This window comes from Mobula birostris, chromosome 7, assembly GCF_030028105.1.
Source record: "Mobula birostris isolate sMobBir1 chromosome 7, sMobBir1.hap1, whole genome shotgun sequence".
In the NCBI taxonomy this organism is placed as follows: domain Eukaryota; kingdom Metazoa; phylum Chordata; class Chondrichthyes; order Myliobatiformes; family Myliobatidae; genus Mobula; species Mobula birostris.
In genome coordinates, this window is record NC_092376.1 from 106,743,678 (window position 1) to 106,766,287 (window position 22,610).

At 41.1% G+C, this 22,610-nt stretch overlaps 1 protein-coding gene across 3 annotated transcripts in view; it reads left to right on the forward strand.

The window, feature by feature from the left end:
- The first annotated feature begins 214 nt into the window (after positions 1 to 214).
- LOC140200786 (B-cell receptor CD22-like) overlaps positions 215 to 22,610 on the forward strand; it is a 50,323-nt gene continuing 27,927 nt past the window's right edge. Inside the window, exons 1-5 of one of the 3 annotated variants that reach the window (XM_072264394.1) lie at positions 215 to 334; positions 775 to 926; positions 4,946 to 5,067; positions 7,412 to 7,774; positions 12,861 to 13,169. In XM_072264394.1, the coding sequence (XP_072120495.1) occupies positions 5,013 to 5,067; positions 7,412 to 7,774; positions 12,861 to 13,169 (727 nt within the window). In that variant the 5' untranslated portion in view covers positions 215 to 334; positions 775 to 926; positions 4,946 to 5,012. Of the gene's footprint in view, positions 335 to 370; positions 541 to 774; positions 927 to 4,945; positions 5,068 to 7,411; positions 7,775 to 12,860; positions 13,170 to 22,610 lie in introns of those variants that run through there. The other 2 variants (XM_072264393.1, XM_072264395.1) reach the window with 2 other exon arrangements.

Sequence of the window (22,610 nt, forward strand, 5' to 3'; positions counted from 1 at the left end):
AAGAACTGGGGGAGGATTGACTCAGACCAGGCACTGCATTGTGTTGAAGCTACAGAAGCTGCGTCTGCAATGGGCAGCACAAATAATTGATTGAGAGTGTCGCACTCTTGGACACACTCTCCCCTGCATGCTGGACTGCGCCCATAATGTAAACTGTGCTTCTATTGTGGCTTCTTCTCGCATTTCAGAAGCCTTTCTTTGTGAGTGGTGAGGAGCCAGTGGTGTGATTCTGAGTCTGCATTGTACCATGCACACCCAAAAATTCGAACGATCCCTTATGATGCTCTGCAATCCGCACCATTGAAGTGGACATTCTCCTAAGCATCTTCTGCAGGTTAGGAATTCTCATCGGTTTCTCTTTGCATTGTGTTACCTGAAAAAAATTCTCATAAGGAATGTAACTGGAAAAAGTACGAATATGATGAGTGACAACTTTTGGGCAACAATGGAGCATATGATTGCTGTCGGAAGAGTTAATGATATCTCTTATTGTGTGGTTAACTGGGAAAGAAATTTATTCAAACATGTCTTGATGAAAAAGTAAGAATGATTTAATGTTTCTGTTCCATGTACTTGTTTAGAGAAAACTGTGGTTGAACTAACAAGACGCCTATGTGTCTGGAGTTGCCTGTTTAACAATGTAAATGTCAATTTGCCATGAATAATTCTAATGACAAAGCTCTTTGGAAGTGAAAATATTATGTATGAATATTATTATTATTTTAAAATATGATAGGAATTATGCAGCATTGTGACCTTTAAATTTATAATCAGTTGCACTATAGGTGAGGGAAAAGCTATTTAACCTCTTGGGCCTCTGTTTTGGAACAACGGTTCAATTTCTTCATTTCTCTCATCATTGCTCAGTTTATACACAGCAAAGGTTTTTACATCTTGCGCCATTTCAAAGGAGCATGGATTCAACTGTAAGTACTACTTAGATTAGTATGAGGCAGTATTAATTGTGATTTTATTTAAATATATTTTATGTAACATGATTTTCGGTTACCTTTCTTCCTCTGTGCAAGGTTAGTTCTTGTTCTGAACCGACTTTCAGCCGTAAGTTCACAAGATCAACTTGTTTCAAGGCATTCATTAAAAGATTACTGTGTGAGCTCATAACTGCTGTACTTTGCTTTGCTAAGTTTAAAGAATGTTGTCAGTAAGCTGATATTTAGAAAGTGTGTGTCGAGACCTTGGGATATTCAAAGAAGATTATAAACAGTGAAATACAGTTGTCTTTGAATTACAGTCACTGACGTAGAGAGGAAAATAAATTTCTGCTGAAATCAACAAAATTACACGTATGTAGATTACAAAAATGTAATAGCAATCAGAAAACTGGGTTTATTTTAACTGAGTTTTAAAAATTGTTCAGGGTCCCAAGAAGAACAATCTGTTATTTTTCAATGCTAGGCACAAACTAAAATGTGGGTAGAATTGGCTCAGATTGGGAGGGATAAAGAGCGCCTCAGAATATCTATTCCCGCATAAGGCAATACTTAATGTTATTGCAATGCTGTTGGACCACACTCAAATATCAGTACACACAGTGGTCAAAAACTTACAAGGTCCTGACACGTAGAGGGAAGTGTGCAGGCAAATGTTGCTGTGTGTAATATAACTCATATAGGGAAAAGATCTGAAGTTATATTTACCAGCTCAGTGATCAGATGTTTCCGATATCATCTCCTCTCCTGGGCTAAGGAGAGTGGATTTCAGCTCAGTATGATGCAGCATGTTGGCTAGGGCAGCCTTTGGTTTTAACTGAGCCCTGAAGAGGGACATGTGAGCTACAAACCAGAAAAAGAGGAGTCTTGATCTCTGATAAGAATTAGAAAACACTGTGAGATGGTAAATACTGACTGGACTGCAGATGGCCTAACAATGGGATGGATTTTGGTCAGCCTGCAGAGCAAACAGTGAACAGCAAACTGTGGGGCTTCTAAATCAGTGGCTTCCTTAGGGCTTCTACTATCGTCTGTCATCACATTTCCGAAGGCCCCTCACCCAAAAAAGAGGGTTCATATTAAAGCACACTTTCAGAAGCCACACATAAGTCCCAGGAAGTTGGAAGTGAATTGGGGTGAGATATCCAGAAAAGGGATTGAAATGAATTGTCAAGGAGGGCATTGTTCTGGCCAATGACAAGGGACTACAGGGGAGGGTTCTCAGACAGGGAATTGAAGAGGGAATGGGCATTGGAGATTAGGAAGGGCTTGGAGTAGAGGATTGTAGCGGGTTATCAGGAATGAGAATTGGAGTGAAACATGGAGTCAGAGTGGGTTATAAATAGGGGAATGCATATTTGAATGAATTGGAGTGAATTCTCCTTACCCACTATTAGACTGAAAGCGAACAGTCAACGATTCAGGAACAGCTTCTTCCCCTCTGCCATCAGATTTCTGAATGGACATTAAACCCATGAACACTACCTCATGACTTCTTTATTTCTATTTTTGCACTACTTATTTAATTCAACTATTTAATAAATAGATAAACGTATATATGTACACACATACACACACATTTTTCCTATTATTATGTATTGCATTGTACTGTTGCTGCAAAGTCAACAAATTTCACTGCTGATGGAATACAGTGTCGGGAAGGGTATTGTCCTGCACTTTAGTAGAAGAAATAAAAGGGTTAGCTATTTTCTAAATGGAGAGAAAATACAAAAAAAATTAGATGCAAAGGGTGTTTGTGCAGGATTCACCTAAAGTTAAATTTATAGGTGGAGTCTGTGGTGAGGAAAGCAAATGCAATGTTAGCATTCATTTCAAGAAGGCTGGAATATAATATAAAAGCAAGGATGCAATGTTGAGATTTTATAAAGCACTGGTGAGGCCTCACTCAGAGTACTGTGAGCAGTTTTGGGCCCCTTATTTTAAAAAGGATGTGCTGAAACTGAAGAGCGTTCAAAGGAGGTTCATGAAAATGATTTCAGGTTTGAATGGCTTGTCATATAAAATGCATTTGATGGCTCTGGGCCTGTATTCACTAGAATTCAGAAGAATGAGTGATGATCTCCTAGAAACCTATCAAATGGTGAATAACCTTGATAGAGTGGATGTGGAGAAGATGATTCCTATAATGAGAGAGTCTAAGACCAGAGGACACGACCTCAGAATAGAGGGAAGTCCTTTTAGAACTGAGATGAGGAGTAAGTTCTTTAGCCAGAGAGTAGTGAATCTGTGGAATTCATTGCCACAGGCAGCTGTGGAGGGCAAGTCTGTATGTATATTTAAGGCAGAAGTTGATAGATTCTTCATTGGTCAGGGCATGAAGGGATACAGGGAGAAGGCAGAAGATTGGGGCTGAGAGGAAAAATGGATTAGCCATGATGAAATGGCAGAGCAGAATCGATGAGCCAAATGGCCTAATTCTTCTCCTATGTCTTATAGTGTTATGGTCTTATAATCTGGTGATAATAAACCTGCTTCTGGTTCTGATTCTGAATTTTGGGGTAAGAGATTAGATACAGTAGGATTAAGCGGTGGGAAGGGAAAATAAGACTGCAGCAATGGAGTGAGCTTTGGTGTGGACTTTAAAGGAGCCAATAAATGAATGCTTTGATGAAGGTTATCAGTTTCAGATGTGGACAATGAAAAGTGAGTTCAGGAAATAAAGGGAATAACTGGACTGGGTTGACAGGAATGCCACTGAAAGAGGCTCTGTGGGTATGGAACAGTCAGAGGAGCTATAACCAATTATGGGTTTGGGAAAATTCAACTTTCTCCATGGGGATGAACATGAAGTGGATAACATGGGGTTTGTTGGACAATGGTATGGGGTAATTGACTAGGTTTGGAGTGTGTGTTTACTGTGGTGAGATAACAAAAGCATCCTTGGCAGAGTTAATTCAGTATTCTAGTTTTTCCTGGGCATTCTTGGAGAAATATGAATGGGACTACTAGAATGTGTGTACCATCCCTTAGATGCCTTATTTTTTTCTTCTGCTGGTTTGAAATTTGAGGTATCAAAGACTTTCTTCCACTATCTGTTCAGGATGCTTAAGCAATACCTACATTGAAGCTTAGCTGTGGGTCATCCCATAGCCAAATAGGAATGATTTGTGATAGCAATGCACTTGAAAAATATATGGTTTTAAACCAAATATTTCTTTATGTCTTAACGAGATAAGTGGATCTCATTACTCTAAGGACTGAGTTAGTGCAAATTTTGATCAGTTTATAATCAGATTGAAAAGTAGTTCAAAAGCTACAGGTCATCATCTCTGGGATCAATATTCCAGGCAGATTATCTAAAGACGAGCTCTGGAGAGTGACTTCATCAAAGGAATGGAGACACCAAAGATGCAGAGGAAATTAACAGACTACTGGAGGAACTCAAAAGGTTAGCATCTGTGAAGGTAAAGGGATAGTTAATGATCTGGGTTGAGACCTAACATGGCCCAAAATGTCAACTATCGCTTTGCCTCCACACAAGCTACTTGACCCATGGAGTTCCTCTGGTAGATTTTTGTTTGTATGGAAGGATAGTTGCATCAACAAGATTTGCTATATGAAAAGAAATTGTTTGGTAGGTTTGGGAAAGACACCACACATGTGATGCACCACACAGCTGGATTTCCTGTCATGCACTGAGTGTGACTATTTGGGTTAAGATACTAAAGAAATTTCTCTGATTGAATCACTGCAAAAACTGAAGGCAGAGAAAAGAATGTAGTGTTAGAAGAGCACAAAAAGGTTTTTATTTCCTCAAGTTTAAATCTCTTTTGTCCAAAGCTGTTGTTATTTCAGCCCAGCAATTCCATATTTTCAATTTCTGCAAAAGAAGCAAAGGAGAGAAGTGAGAGTAGTAGAAGCACAATGAGAGTTCAGTGCCCAGTTTGACAGATGTGGGGGTTTATGCAACAGCCATCGCTAAACATGACTTAAATCATCCCTTTGTTGACTCTACTCCATTGTCCATTGTGCAGGTATCAATGTGTCTGATTGTGCCTGGCTGCTGTGTGTACGCTCCCCATCGAGGCTGAGATCGACACAATGAACACATCGTTGCATTGCACGCTGGCACTTATAGCCATGTGTCTCATCCAGGGTAAGTGCCCACCAACCACTATGCATCATCTAAAGAGATTAAAGGATGGTACAGCTGAGAAGGTGTCCATTCAAGCCATAAAACCTGTGCTGTCTTCTTGAATGGTGCATTTGCTAGGCATTACATTTTCCATAGGGACCTATTACTTGGATGCAATTGTATCTTGAAACTTAGTTTTGCTTCCCTAGATGAAAAAAAATCAACTCATTAATCCTTCTGCTTCTTGGGCCAATTATCCTAAATTTCTCCCCTGCTACTTCTGGCCAGCACCCAAGCAGGCACAGTTTACACCCTTAGTTGCTCTCAAGATTATGTGATAGTGATAGAATAGTTGGTGAAAATTGGAGCATTTCAAACATGAATTGGATATACACTTGAAAATGTAAAGCAACTATAGGGCGATGAGGAAGAGCGGGGAGTGGGCTGCAAGACAGATGAATTTAGCGGAAGCTTGTTGAACATGAAGGCTCATGATAGTATGATTCCATTCCATGACACAGTATAGATTTATATTAAACCTAGTCTTAATCTTCCCCACTCTTAGAAGAATAACGCTGGATTCCATTTTCTGGAAAAGCTTATTTGATTTCCTTCCTCTAAATATTTTCAACCTCCCCTCCCCTCCCCTATTTCTTCTGACGGTTACAGAACTATGAGTGATGATTACACTCACAGTCTCTATGTGTGAATTCACACTGAGCTAATGTTCAGGGAGAGTTCATCCAAAACTCACAGCTTGGCCACATGCAGAGTGTTTGCACATTCCAAGCCTCCTGGCAATGCCTTGAACTACAATTTGAATGGGGAAATAAGACAAGAGTGTGAGGCCCCTCTAATCCCAATAACTACCCAGGGAAGCCTTGCTGGAATTCTTCAGTGTGTCTGGAACATCAAATAAGGATCAGATCAGGCATTACTGTGATGTTTCTTGTATACCGTTGCACGTGAACTAGACTCAAAAGAACAGCGCGGTATGGTGCTGTCTGAGGATCAACATTCTGATTAAGACAATTCCTTAAAAGAGAATGTTAGGAGATAAAACTGATTATGTGATTTATTTTGTCCACATTTTAAATTTTACTTAATTGTATATGTGTATTTATAATTATCTATTAGACAGATAGATAGATACTTTATTCATCCCAAAGGAATCCCAAAGTATCTGTTATGTTAACTTGTCATCTGTTTTTTTTATATTAAGTTTGTTCCACACTTCTTTCTGGCCTTATGCACGTGTGAAGCTAAGTCAAACTGATATGGAGGTGTGTCAGCCAGAAGGTTGGTTATTCACCTGAGATTAGATTTGTCCCTGAAGAACTGATGAACAACAGTTGTAATGTCACAGTGTGAACAGAATAGACACCAACTGTTCCTTCATCTGTAACCTACAGCGGGGACAATTTACATCTACATCACGCGTTTCAAAACCGTATTTTGCGTGGATGCTGGCTGCCGATGAAATGCCTTCTTCAGTCAAACAGCCTAATGACATCACCATACAGGAATTTTCTATTAGAAAGGATAGTGGCTGAAAGCATCAAATCAAATGCAATAGATCATTCCAAATTAGTCTTGGCTCTTTAGAAAACTCAGGACATGAACTCATTAAAGAAAAGGATTCTGGAAGCTTTTACATTTATGAGAATATTGACAGTCACATTGGGACTTAAAATTGAATATTTCACATTGCACAATGTGTACAGTCAGGCTGAATCACTGTTGGGTGACAACAAGTCATAACAGACTTCCTGTTGGAAGAGGTACAGTCGACGTTTCAGGCCAAAACCCTTCGTCAGGACTAACTGAAGGAAGAGTGAGTAAGGGATTTGAAAGTGGGAGGGGAAGGGGGAGATCCAAAATGATAGGAGAAGACAGGAGGGGGAGGGATGGAGCCAAGAGCTGGACAAGTGATTGGCAAAAGGGATATGAGAGGATCATGGGACAGGAGGCCCAGGGAGAAGGAAAAGGGGGCGGGGTGGGAACCCAGAGGATGGGCAAGGGGTATAGTCAGAGGGACAGAGGGAGAAAAAGGAGAGAGAGAGAAAGAATGTGTGTATATAAATAAATAACGGATGGGGTACGAGCTCTTGGCGCCATCCCTCCCCCTCCTGTCTTCTCCTATCATTTTGGATCTCCCCCTCCCCTTCTCACTTTCAAATCTCTTACTAACTCTTTCTTCAGTTAGTCCTGACGAAGGGTCTCGGCCCGAAACTTCGACAGTACCTCTTCTTAGAGATGCTGCCTGGCCTGCTGCGTTCACCAGCAACTTTGATGTGTGTTGCTTGAATTTTCAGCATCTGCAGAATTCCTCGTGTTTACAGACTTCCTGTGTTTGCTTTCTTAGGATCCATCTGCCAGTGGTCCGTCTGGGTTGATAATTCCGTTTCTGCTTGGGAAGGCGAGACTGTAATATTGAACTGTTCCTTTCAATACCCTGACCCAATCCGAGACCCATCCACTGTAACTGCCAGGTGGCTGAAGAATTCACCCTTTCCCAATAACAACCAGGCTGCTGAAATATACAACAACATGAACCTGGAGGGAGTGTCACCCGACGTGCAACTGATTGGCGATCTGAATGAGAGAAACTGTTCACTGCAAATTGACAATATCCACAAAGCAGACACTGGGACTTACTACTTCCGATTTGAACTGGGTCAGGGCAACAACTGGTCAGGAGAAGGTGGAATCAGTGTCAATGTATATGGTAAGCAGGAATTTCTATGGAGAAATAGAGTCATGGAGCACAGAACCAGGCCTTCCCATGGCTACCATCAAGTAACCCCCTCAACTAATCCTGTTTACCAGCCTTTGGTCCATGACTTTCTATGATTTGGTGGTTTAAATACTCTTGTAGATATTTCTTAAATGTGAGAGTACCACCGTCCATCACCCCCTTAGTCAGTCTGTTCCAGATTCCAAAATACTTTCTCAAATTCCCCTCTAAACTTCTTAATAGTTACCTTAAATTTATGCCTCCTAGTAGCAGACTAATTTGGGAAGAAGTTTCTCATTGTCTACTCTATCAATGCCGCTTATAGTTCTGTGTACATCCAACAGGGCTCCCAGTCACACTCTCTACTCTAAGAGGAACAAACCCATTTGTTTTGTCTATCATCACACTTCAAAGCTCCCTCCCAGACAACGTTCTGCTGAATCTCCTCTTAACCCTCTTTTGGACTCTAACTGGGCCACTCAAGGACATCAATTTTTTCCATTTGAAGCCACTCCATATTGGTCTGGCAGTGTGATTTAGGTTGTTGCCCTGCTGAAAGACAAACTTCCCCCTCAATTTACGCTTTCTGGCAGGGGCCAGCAGGTTTTTATCCCGGATCTCTCTGTGTTTAGCAGCATTCACCTTTCCATCAATCCTGACTAGACTTCTGCTCCATGCTTGTGAAAAGCATCCCCATAGCATGATCCTACATTCACCATACTTCAGATTAGGGATGGTGTTACCTGGCTGTTGTAGATTATTAGGTTAGTGCCACATGTACTGCTTAGAGTTGAGGCCAAGAAGTTCCACTTTAGTATCATCTTTTTCCACTTCTTTACACCACAGTTTCTTCTCAGAGTGACTTCTGGTGTCACTGTTGCCTCTCTTACAAGTGCTATTAGACTAAGAGGGACAGCCTAACCTAGGCAACATGGTTGTGGTTTCATAACTTTTTCACTTTTTCGTGATGGACTATACTGAGCTCCAAGATATGTCCAGTATCTTTGAGACAGTCTTGTATCCTTCCCCAGATTTGTGCTTCTCCGTCTTTTGTCTTCATTTGGTTTGGTCTGTTGAAAATCTACTATACACTTGGATCTTACAGAGCAAGGGGGTATTTATTGTTATGAATTCATTAAAAACAAGTGATCCTCTATTTTTCTACATCAACTTTTTGGGTGAATTGGTAAGGTAATATATTGCACCTGAGGAAAGTTAACATAGTAATTACAAAAGGGATGAATACTTCTCTGCCTCAAAATTTAGCTTTTAATTTTTAGTAAATTGTTGACAAGTTTTGGAATTTTTCTTTTGATTTGATATGATGTACAATGTTTTGTAGATTGGCTCAAGAATCCTACCTCAATATATTTTAAATTTAGAGAATGAGAGAGTGAAACGTGAAAATAGTTGTGGGGGCTGAATACTTTTTCAAGGCACTGTAGGTGCAGTAGTAGCCATCCCCTTACCATACAGTGTTACAGGGCAAATGAGTCAGGACAGCTATCCCCTGTTTATTTTTCCAGTCATACTGTAGAGGGAGAATGAGGAGAGAAACATAAGGCTCCAGTAACTGGCTGCTTCCATTTAGGAGTTCAAGGAGTAATTCCACCAAATTAAGCTCAGTAACCAACAGTCTGTGAGATATTGGTGCAGCAGTAAAGGCACCCCCAGTATAAACAACATCATTGTCCAGCTACAATCCCTCCTATATAAGAAGTGCCAGCTGGCACATATTAAAGCAAGCTGGACAATTGGATAATTGTTTTATTATCTCATGAGGTATAGTAAAAAAATGCTTTGTATGTCTTACGTACAGATCATTTCATCACATTAATACATTCAGATAGTACCAAGGGAAAGCAATAGCAGAATGCAGAATAAAGTATTAAAGTGACAAAGTGAAGCGCAAGCAGACAGCAATGTGCAAGACCATGACTAGGTAAATTGTGAGCTCAAGACTCCATTTCATGGTACAAGACACCCATTCAATAGCCAGATAGAAGCTGTCCCTGAACCTGGTGGTAAATTCTTTCTGCTTTTGTATCTTCTGCCTTATGGGATGGGGGGTGGGAAGAAAAGAGAATGTCTGGGATGGAATGGTTGGTGGTACCTTTCACAATATTGGGCCTCCTGTTGAGACATACAGGCATACCACAGCCAGTTAATGCTGGCTAGACACCATTCATAATAATCACCATATGGAAGCAAAAGCACAGATCCTAAACCCCACATCTACTTTCAGAGACTCTAAAATCTAGTTCCACTTTCCTCAAGATAGTCTTGAATTTACAAAGTGTTTTTGAAATCTATTCATGCTCGTAATGTACGTGCCATTGAACTGACAGAAATATGATACTTGCTAGATAACCAAATAATGAGCAGTACTTTATATTTATGGAATCTGTTAGTCTTGCGAGACCATGGATCTGCGCCTGGAAAGTCTTCACTCTCCAGGGCGCAGGCCTGGGCAAGGTTGTATGGAAGACCAGCAGTTGCCCATACTGCAAGTCTCCCCTCTCCACAACACCGATGTTGTCCAAGGGAAGGGCATTAAGACCCATACAGCTTGGCACCAGTGTCATCGCAGAGCAATGTGTGGTTAAGTGCCTTGCTCAAGGACACAACACGCTGCCTCGGCTGGGGCTCGAACTCACGACCTTCAGGTAGCTCATCCAATGCCTTAATCACTTGGCCACGTGCCCACAGTACTTTATATATTGACTAGGATATGGGTTAAGTCCTAACAGCTGTCCCTCAGAACACTAAGTTTGGATAGATATGTGAGCTCCTGAGAAGATAGATAGGCCTTGTTTTTAGCACTCAGTCAGAGGAGAGTGTGCTTGCCAATGCCATGTTCCATCTGTATCACTCTAAGATGCTACATTTTAAGCTGAAGTTTCACAAGTACGTAGAAATTATGATTCCTACCCCTTTAACACAGTGACATGTAAGTATGGGCTGGTATTGCTGGAGGATTAAATTTTATGCACCCAAGGACTGGATGCAAGCCCAGATTTTCCAGTGTGGGCAGAGTCAAGTTCAGAATGATAAATCATTTGGGAGAGTTTCATCCATTTTCCTTGCTCAGCTTATTCACACTGCAGTACATTTCAGTTGTAGGGAGCTATAGGAAGTTTAAAAGGTTACAGGTATAGGACTCCCTGTGAAAGTCAAATTTTAAAAGATGGGAAGAGTTGAATGAAAATTGCATGTTTTGAGCCAAAATTTCTAGTGCCCTTTGAAAAATTTTGAAAAAATTTTTGTACATGTTAATTGAGAGTTAAGAAGTTACTGTAAAGAGTGGAGGGGAGGGAACTCAAGCCACAGACTGAACTGATATCACAAAAGAGGACATGTTGCTTGGTCAAATTTAGCTGCTGCTCAAAGGGAACAGGTGTGATATGAGATGGCATAAATGAGAGACGGGCAGATATCTTCACCAGCTAATGACCTAGCTCTCCAGCTCAGCACTTAAATGTGTGTACAAGGAGACTGAGAATGGTTTATGCATGCAACCAACTAGTACTCTATTTGGCTGTGCTAACATGTTAGCATGGCATATGGCCCAGCTTCAGGAGCCCCTGCTCTGGTAGGTAGTTGGCCCAGCACTACATTCAAGTCTGGGTTAACCATCATTTTCTAAAGATAGTTTATCATAGTCAGTTTATATCAACATCTGTGACTAATCAGTATATCTCCTTTTGTGGTCACTTTGGCCATCACAATTTTCATTCAAAATCACAGTGCACTGTAATCAGGATACTTCCTTCAAAGGGTCCATTCACTATCTGGGGTAGCTGGGTCTTTTGGGTTTAGTGGAGATGACATTTTGTCAGATTCTTCCGGGAAGAGAAGTTTTACCCAACCACAGTTGTATCTTTTGAGACAATGTGTGGTGTTACCGCAACAGCTTGCGAAAGCACATTTAATAAATTATAAGCAAAAGCGATTCCGCAGATGCTAAAAATCTTGAGCATCACAGACAAAATCCTGAAACAACTCAGCAGGTCAGGCAGCTCCTATAGAGGGAAATAAACCGTCGACATTATAGCCCGAGGACCTTCATCAGGACTCTTCCTCAGCTTCTGATGAAGATGCTCAGCCCAAAACGTTGACTGTTCATTCCCCTCCATAAATGCTGCCTGACTTGCTAAATTCCTCCAGCATTTTGTGTGTGTGGCACAGAATAAGTTACCAGATTGTCGTGCAGGATGTACAAAATGCATTGAACATTATTTCTCCCTCCACTGCTTTCAAATGAGATGTGCAGCTATTGTATCCACACATGTTGTCAAAGTTACCATGAGCCAGTTTAAGCTACTCACCAATATTGGTGCCCAATCTGCTATCTAAATTACAGTGAGGACCCTTTAGCTCTGTCATACTTGGAGGCACATCCCATGTACCTCCGGCATAAATGACATTCTTCCACTTCCTACACCACCCAGGCTGTGACCTTTTTGAAGCATGACGTGTTCTCTCTCCCACCACCTACTCCAGGGGTAACTTATAGTTGCCAATTAACCCCACAACCAGCACACCTTCAGGATGAGGGAGAAAACTTATCCCAGAAGAAACCCGTGTGCTCACAGGAAGAGAGTACAACCTCCACGTGGCTGGCAGTCAAGGTCAGAGTTGAAAGGCAGCTGCACTACCTGCCATTTCATGTCAAGTTTGTTGGTTTGAGTGACTACAACCTGTCACTTCCATTGTCATTTCTAACACTCACTTTCAGTAGTTGCACAGTACTTTTGTAAATGTGGGTTTTGTTTATATTGCTGTGAGTTGTGAGCAGCTGGCTCACTAAAAAGGGAAATAAGAGTTAGTCACGTGCACTAGGATCTCAGGAGCAGGTAGACTGAGGCAGGGTCAAAGTTGACTAATGTTGCTGAGATATCTGCTGAAGTACTTGCCTTGAAAGCAACCAGTGCACTACTTGATCCAGTGTAGATTCACCTATTGCACACCGACTCAGGTCAACAGATAAAACTGCACAATCTTTTATTTGTTGTCTGACTTAAAGATTCTGTCAAGTTTACATTTAACATGTTTACTTTCCCTTCTACCTGTACAGTTCGCCCAGCAAAACCACAGATATCCGTCCCAGAGGAAGTTATTGAAGGTGATGAAATGGTATCTTTGTCCTGTACATCCACAAATATTGACCAAAGAGGAAAAGCTTCTCTGAGCTGGGAAGGTATCTCTGACCTGACGGATTGGGTCCCCAGGACTGAAGAAAAATGGACTGGTTACTCCTGGTCACTCCACAGTAACTTTGCATTCATCCCATCTTACCGGCATCACAACCAGCTCATCAAATGCATTGTCAACTATACACCATACCCATACTCTGATGAAAGCTTCGTAACACTGCAAATAAGATGTAAGTTCAAATTATTCTCAATTTCAACAAAGCTTTGGGTTGCACGAATGTAAGAGTTGAAAGATTTTCACAGTTAATGGTTTGAGAAAACAAAGGAAATATTATGAAAATGATTGATAATGCAAATCTATGTCTGCTGATATCGGCAAAGAAAAAAATCTGTGATTATCTTCATTTGTTATCATTAGGTTAGATCAGTGATTCACAGACCTTCTGGTGTTAGTAGCCCCTTGGCTCCCTGACCATATCCCCAGTGCCACACTCCCCTACCCTTCTTCCTTTCTGGCCATTACATAAATATTATAAAGAATTTTGGTTTATGATGCGCAGTGAAAGAAAATAGGAACTGAAAATTCAAAGCAGCAATGAAAAATTGCAAAAATTATTCAGAACTATTTAAAGTTACAAATAAATGATTTCTTTATTTAATTATAGTAAAAACAATTTTCATCAACAATTTTAAAGCATACATTAGTAGCCTGACTAGTAATTACTTTGTTGCTTATTCATCTTTAACTGAGGTGGATGGACATGAAAAAGTCTCAGGTCCCCGCAACCAGTAATTTCCAGTCTGTTTCATAGCTTTGAAATAATTAGTCTGCAGAGAAACTTCGCTGCACTAAATACGATGTTGGAAAGGCAATAAAGAACACCTTGACCTTTTTCCACCATGCAGGATTACGTTTAGAGGTAGTGTTCTGTAACCAAAAGTCTTGATATGATTTTCTGATCCTCAGCCTCAGTTCAAAGTCATTTTATACAAAGATCAACCATTTCTTGATCCTTCCTGTTAGTTCCTCATTGCAAGTGTTCACAAATGAATTTATTACTCAAACTGGAATTTGGATCAAGAGAAGATCCTGAAGTTTCTCCGACATGTCGTTATGCAGCTCACCCAGGTGGCCACTGTATATTGAAGATCAGCATCTGGTATTCTTCCTTTCTCTTCCAACTCAGAGAAGCTCAGAAATTGGAAATGGTCACGATGGCCAATGTTGCACTTAATTAAGGTTAACTTGGACAGGAACGTGGAGATGACTGATTTGACTTTAATAAGGTTCGCATCATTTCTTTGCAACTGAAAATTTATTTCATTGAATTTTGCAGATAATTCTGACAAATAATCAAAGACACGCCTAATATTCTGAAGTTGATTATTAAATAATGCATTCAAGTCTTCTAAGAACTGTATCAATTTCAAAAAGTGCATAAAAGTGTCCCAGGTGGTTTCCTTTTGAGAACTATCTGACTTCTGTGTGCAACAACAAGAGTTCAAATTATTCATCATTCTCAAAACAAAGCTCTCAAAATAGTCAAGAATTGAAAGCTTGCAATTTGAGTTTATTTACCGCAGTGATAACAGTATTTAATGATTTGTGCAGCTGATCACCTACGTTTTTTTGTGACAAAATGTTATCTGTGAGTTACACAGTGAATGGTAAATATGTTAGGTACAGCTTTTTTCAAGAAAGTTATAAGCCCAGGGTGGTGTCCCATCATTGATGATGCCTCATCTGTCGCGTAAGTAAGAATGCTGGTGAGCAGAATATCTTTCTCTTTGAAAAATTGCTCATCAACACAAAACATTGTTTTCCCCCTTCATATCTCTTTCTAGCCCCCTTGTAAATAGCAACTCTGGAGCCATGCTTTCATCTTTTATGAAGCAAACTTAACCAAGAAGTAAAGATTTATTGCCTGCAAAGTTGACTCATCCAACTGCAGAGCAAATTCTGTTGTCCTAAGTTTGTTGTACAATGTGACTTCCACATTCTCAGATATTTCATCTATTCTTCTTTGAACAGAGCTTTTGCTGGGCGGGATTGTTTTAATTATTTGTTTTGATGACTTATACAAAGCTGCACTCTGAACCTGCCTTACTAAGTTCTTCTCTAATTGTATGGAGCTTTGCACATTTAGCAATGAACATTGAAGTGTATGAAGCATGCAAGCCATTTCCGTTCTGTTGTAAAGTGCTGGCAAACATGTCTTCAGGTATCTCTCATTTCTGAAAGTTTTCACAAAGTGACTGAAAGTAAGCCAAGTTCTTGTTTGCTTTATCAGAATGTATTCTCTTCAAATATTCAAGAAGTCTGGATGGTTTCATTACCTCATTTGAAAAAAAAAACTTTTTCAAACCACAGACATATTGACTGCCATTGGTTGCTTGATGCTGCTATAAATCCATTTTTCAGATGCTCCACACTATACTGTCTCAATCTTTTTTTTGTTTGGTCTGGTTCTGCCATTTTTGTTATGGATTAATAACCACGGTTAATTGTTTACTGTTCAAATCTATCCTCAAGCACTGTGATCAATAATGGGAAAAGTTGCAATGTCATCATAGATCAGGTAAAATCTGACTCTCTGCCTGAAGGTACATAAAGTGGGACAGCAATATCCCAGTTGGGATATCCCAGTTGGGCTGTGGGTCAGGAATATTCAAAAGAGCAGATTCTGATCTTTACTCCGTTGAGCATCATACCCTAATTCTCAGGATTTGCATCACAGCACGATTAGAGTATGGGAATCGTGGTAGCTGACATTGTGCTACAGTTGTGAATGGATTTCTTCAGTCCATATTTCTCAGGATTTGCCAAATACAGAAGCGTCACATTGCTTTTCAACAATTTTAACATGCTTCAAGCAAAGTCTAAGAGAGAGGTGGGTTAGTAAGAGATGGAGTGATTACGTGATTGTTGTAATCAGTTATGAGGCACCGAGGATCAAATGTTTATATAAGTAATTAATTTCTTAAATAAAGCCTGTACCCCCCCTTACCTTCCCCTGCCCTTGATACTGAGTACCCCCCTTTATCTTCCCTTTAGAAACTCCCATAGGGGGTTGTATTCCCCACTGTGGGAACCACTAAACATTAGACAGTTTTGTTGTGGGTGGTGAGATAAAGGACCACCTATGTGTAGTAGTCAGAAGTAATGAAGAAGGAAAGAAATTTGACAAAATGCAAACAGAAGTCAATGGAAAAAAGAAGGCAAGGAAGGCAGGAGTAAAAAAAGTAGAGCAGAAGGCAATAAGTCCATCTTGAGCAGAGAGAGCAGGGCAAGAGAGTTTCTTGTTACCCATTCATAGTGCTATAAGAAACAGGTGAGTAGTGAAAAACTGCCAACAGGACCTTATCTTTCCAAATACTTAGTCCAGATTTCACCATTTGAGTTGGAAAATTGTCAGAGTCACTCCATTATTTATGAAGTGTAAGCAATTTTGTGCATTCAGGTATTTGAATGATCTTAAAGGTTAACATTGACAATTAGATTATGAAAACACGCAGCCCTCTTTTATTGTCATTTAGTAATGTATGCATTAAGAAATGATAAAATATTTCCTCTGGTGTGATATCACAAAACACAGGACAGAGCAAGACTGAAAAAGCTAACAAAACTACATAATTATAACATATGGTTACAACAGTGCAACAATACCATAACTTGATGAAGAAGTCCAGGAGCACAGTAAAAGTCTAAAGTCTCTCAAATGTCCCACATCTCATGCAGACGAGAGAAGGAAGAAGAACTCTCCCTGCCATACCCGACCACGGTCCGACTCTGAATCATCCGAAAACTTCGAGCTCTGATCAGCTCTCTGACACCAAGTACTGAGCGCCATCGCTATCCGAACGATTCGACCTCTATCTCGGTCACCAACAGCAGGCAAAGCCGGGGATTTTGAGGCCTTCCCTCCGAAAGATTCCCGACCACGCAGTAATGACAGCAGCAAACGGGCGTTTCAGAAATGTTTCCAGATGTTCCTCTGTGCTTTCACGTCCGTCTCCCTCAAATCAGAATTATCCACAGCCCATATTTAACGGATATGGTATCATTTTTCACCGGAGGGCTGCGCTCGCGCAGCACGCTGCTTTCTCTCCTCCCACAACTCAGGCAACTTTTTTCCATTGGGCTATCATTCTTTACAATTGAATGGGATCACACTCTAGTCTCATCCCAGTATTAAGCTGGGAAGGGCCAGGCATAAAATGCATCTGGCCTGTCTTCATCAGCACCTAGAGCTCCACTACTGGGGTAAATTATGACTTGAAGGGCAATTGTGACAGATTCATCACATTGATAGCAAACTAAAAATGTTTAAATATCAGGACAAACCACACAACTAGACCTACTACCCTTCATATTAATATTGGAAGAGTAAGAGACAGACCCATTGCGCTTAAGACTATTAATGGAATTAATGGGTTAAATGTAGAAGATCCCTGAGGAAACAGAGTCAAAAGTTTTAGAACTGGGTTACATAGAGTGATCCATATACAAAATCAGAATTAGAATCAGGTTTATTATCACTGGCATGTGACGTGAAATTTGTTAACTTAGCAGCTGCAGTCCAATGCAGTATATAAACTAGCAGAGAGAGAGAAAAAAAGAATAATAAATACAATAAAACATAATATTAAATAAACAAGTAAATTACGTATATCGAATGGATTATTTTAAAATGTGCAAAAACAGAAATACTGTATATTAAAAAAGTGAGTTCGTGTCCAAAAGCTACAAAGTCCATTCAGGAACTGGATGGCAGAGAGGAAGAAGCTGTTCCTGAATCGCTGAGTGTGTGCCTTTAGGCTTCTGTATCTCCTACCTGATGGCAACAATGAGAAAAGGACATGCCCTGGGTGCTGGAGGTCCTTAATAATGCACGCTGCCTTTCTGAGACACCACTCCCTAAAGATGTCCTGGGTGATTCGTAAGCTAGTACCCAAGATGGAGCTGACTAGATTTATGACCTTCTGCAGCTTCTTTCTGTCCTGTGCAGTAGCCCCTCCATACCAGACAGTGATGCAGCCTGTCAGAATGCTCTCCACGGTACAACTATAGAAGTTTTTGAGTGTATTTGTTGACATGCCAATGGCTTCAATCTCCTAATAAAGTATAGCAACTGTCTTGCCTTCATTATGACTACATCAATGTGTTGGGACCAGGTTAGATCCTCAGAGATCCTGACACCAAGGAACTTGAAGCTGCTCACTCTCTCCACTTCTGATCCCTCTATGATGATTGGCATGTGTTCCTTCGTCTTACCCTTTCTGAAGTCCACAATCAGCTCTTTCATCTTACTGACGTTGAGTGCCAGGTTGTTGCTGCGGCACCACTCCACTAGATGGCATATCTCACTCCTGTACGCCCTCTTGTCACCACCTGAGATTCTACCAACAATGATTCTATCATCAGCACATTTGTAGATGGTATTTGAGCTATGCCTAGCCACACAGTCATGTGTATACAGAGAGTAGAGCAGTGGGCTAAGCACACACCCTTGAGGTGCGCCTGTGTTGATCGTCAGCAAAGAGGATATGTTATCACCAATCCACACACTGTGGTCTTCCAGTTAGGAAGTCGAGGATCCAATTACAGAGGGAAGCACAGAGGCCCAGGTTCTGCAACTTCTCAATCAGGATTGTGGGAATGATGGTATTAAATGCTGAGGTAATGTCGATGAACAGCATCCTGACATAGGTGTTTGTGTTGTCTAGGTGGTCTGAAGCCTTGTGAAGAGCCATGGAGACTGCATCTGCCATTGACCCATTGTGATGATAGGCAAATTGCAATGGGTCCAGGTCCTTGCTGAGGCAGGAGTCCAGTCTAGTCATAATCAACCTCTCAAAGCATTTCATCATTGCTAATGTGAGTGCTACTGGGTGATAGTCGTTAAGGCAGACCACATTATTCTTCTTCGGCACTGGTATAATTGTTGCCTTTTGAAGCAAGTGGGAACTGCTGCCCATAGCAGTGAGAGGTTGAAAATGTCCTTGAATACTCCTGCTAGTTGGTTGGCACAGGTTTTCAGAGCCTTACCAGGTACTCCATTGGGACCTTCTGCCTTGCGAAGGTTCACTCTCTTTAAAGACAGTCTACCATCGGTCTCTGAGACAGAGATCACAGGGTCATCAGGTGCAGCAAGGATCTTCCCAGCTGTAGTTGTGTTCTCCTTAGATTTAAGTAACTTCAGTAAATTTCTTAATGTATTATTTAAGATGTTCTCTCACCCAAGGTAAGCGACTGTAATTTCCTAGCACCTGCAGATTTTCTCTCATTTGTAATTTCCCAGTGTAGACTTTATACTTTCTGACTGAGAATTACAGATCAATCTTAATCAATAGAAAAAATTAACATCAGCTGAACAAATGGCAATACCCTTATATTGTACATCACATCTTGTAACAACATGAAGTGTAATAGTTGTGTCCTGTTGAGCTCACTGTAGTTTAGGCTAAAACTGAAGTCAGTGCCTTATGTGTGTTTTTATAACTTCCTTAAATCTAGAAGGAATGAATTATATATCGAAAAACTGACCTCGTGCATGCTGGTGGTGTATTTTATATTCACATGCAGTTGTTTCTCTTGTAAATACAGGAAGGATGTTGAATTAAGTGCTCAGTGTTATGGGCAGCACCGGATAATTTCTGTCTAAACAATCAGATGGTTTATGTTGATATTACCTTCAGAAGGCAACACCTGCATATGGTATGCTTTGGATGCCTATGTGGAATTTCACTCCTGCCTACTATAAGTATTCTGTGTGATATAACTCACATGATTTGTTGTTTACAACCATACAATAGTAATTCTTAAACATGAGAAAGTCTGTAGATGCTGGAAATCCAAAGCAACACACATAAAATGCTGGAGGAACTCAGGAGGTCAGGCAGCATTAATGGAAATGAATAGATAATTGACGTTTCGGGCCGAGATTCTTCTTCAAGTCAGAAGGGTCCTGAAGAATTGTCTCGGCCGGAAACATCAACTATCTATTTGTTTCAATAGAAATTCTTGTGTCTACAAATACCATACAGAAAATGTTGTACAGGGAGAGAGCAAGAACATGAAGGATATGATATAGGATTGGCCTTTCTCAAATTGAATGTGGGAACAGTTAGAAAGAGTAAATGATCTCCAGATAATTTTGATGTTTAGGTTATTTTGTGATTCCAATATGTCTATACTTGAGTATTCTCTGATGTTTATAAATGTGCAGTTTACATCAAAGGAGAACCACTTGCCAAGGTTTATTGCTATTAATTAAGTGTGAGACTAATTAGTGCTTATTAGTCAACCTTCAAAAGTAATATTCAGGAACAAAAGAGCAAACCACTGAACGAACAATGCAGCACAGGCTGTTCCACACACTAAGAGATTGAAAATGCAAGAGCCAAACGTAAAAACATTAAGTTGTGTTAATTGTCTTGTATCAAATCAGGCAACATGGCTAAGTTATTTGCACCATTGTTACTGGGTTCAAGCTGGCAGACCAGACAGAGGTTGACACTGAGCATATCAAACATGGTCACAGATATAGATATTCAAAGGTTTTTCTGTACTTATAATATTTGTGTACTCAGAGACTGCCCCGACCAGTAATGTTGGGTGTCTGGGATTCCTGCCAAACACCCAACATTAATGGTCGGGGTAGTCTCTGAGTCTCATAAGCTTTTCCACTATTTATCTGAATTACTTTGTGACAAAGGTGTTTAAACAGGTGACTGTCACTGTAAATGAGCAATTCAAAGGAAGCATTGTCAACCCATAATATTGAAGGAAACAATGTCATTGCATTGAACTCTATTAAAAATGTATTATATCAGCTACCGTTACCTCTGATCTGAAGGGTATAAAATTGTGATGTACCTTCGGGTTTGTGAGCCTCTACAGAGAGCATTTCAGAACGATGTCTGGTGGATGAACTCAGCAGGTCGTACAGCATCAGTTAGAAACGATGAGTCGACGTTTTGGGCCGGAATCCCTCGTCAGGACTGAAGAATGAAAGGTGGAGAAGGATCTGAAGAATGCTTGTAGCTTCAGTTGAAAGACCAGTAATTTGAAAGACAAAGGGGTGGGGGAGGGGAAGCATTGACATCCTAGCCCTGAAAACAATGGGTGGTAGAAGAAGGAGGCGGAACCATGAGGGAGCTGGGGGAGGGGGCAGAGTGAAACTGGGATAGGGGAAGGGAGGGGGGAGGGAATTACCGGAAGTTGGAGAATTCTATGTTCATACCAAGGGGCTGGAGACTACCTAGACGGTATATGAGGTGTTGCTCCTCCAACCTGAGTTTAGCCTCATCATAGCAGTAGAGGAGGCCATGTATGGACATATCTGAATGGGAATGGAAAGCAGAGTTGAAGTGGGTGGCTACCGGAAGATCCTGTCTGTTGTGGCGGATGGAGTGGAGGTGCTCGACGAAGCGGTCCCCAATCTGCGTCAGGTTTCACCGATGTACAGGAGGCCGCACTGGGAGCACCGGATGCAACAGGTGACCCCAACAGACTCACATGAACTGCTGTCTCACCTGGAAGGGCTGTTTGGGGCCCTGAATGGTTGCAAGAGATGAGGTGTAGGGACAGGTGTAGCACTTACGCTTACAGGGATAAGTGCCGGGTGGGAGATCAGTGGGGATGGACGTGCGGATAAGGGAGACACGGAGGGACCGATCCCTGCGGAAAGCGGAGAGGGGTGAAGAGGGAAAGATGTGCTTAATGGTGGGGTCCTGTTGAAGGTGGCGGAAGTTGCGGAGGATAATGTGCTGGATCCGGAAGCTGGTGGGGTGGTAGGTAAAAACAAGGGGAACTCTGCCCCTGTTGTGGTTGCGGGAGGATGGGGTGAGGGCCGAAGTGCGGGAAATGGAGGAGATGAAATAGAGGCCTTCTCTACTGCCATGATGAGGCTAAACTCAGGTTGGAGGAGCAACACCTCATATACCATCTAGGTAGTCTCCAGCCGCTTGGTATGAACATAGAATTCTCCAACTTCTGGTAATTCCCTCCCCCTTCCTTCCTCTATCCCTATTTCACTCTACCCCCTCCCCCAGCTCCCTCATGGTTCCACCTCCTTCTTCTACTACCCATTGTTTTCAGGGCTATGATGTCAATGCTTCCCTTCCCCCACCCCTTTGTCTTTCAAATTACTGGTCTTTCAACTGAAGCTACAAGCATTCTTCAGATCCTTCCCCATCTCTCATTCTTCAGTGCTGATGAAGGGTTCCAGCCCGAAACGTCGACTCATCATTTCTAACTGATGCTGCCCGACCTGCTGAGTTCATCCAGCGTACTGAAAGTGTTGCTTTGATCACAGCATCTGCGGATTATTTTGTGTTCAGAATGATGTCTGCTTGTTGTGCTGAATAAAGATCTCTTTTTCACCAGTTTTAGTATCCCTCCGGTAACCTAGATCACAGTCACAACAGTCTCAACCCAAAAAGTCAGCATCCCGTTGCCTCAGCATATGCTGCTTGACCCTCTGAGTTCTTCCAGTAGTTTTTTGTTTTGCTCCAGATTCCAGTTTCTTACGTCTCCAAAGTAAGCCAGTCGGTGAACCATTTGCTCCTGTTGTACAGACATGAAATAATTACTTCAGCCATGTTATAACTGAAAAGAGGGTCAAAGTAGATATGTAACTGAGGGTCAGTTTAAGAGTATTGTGGTA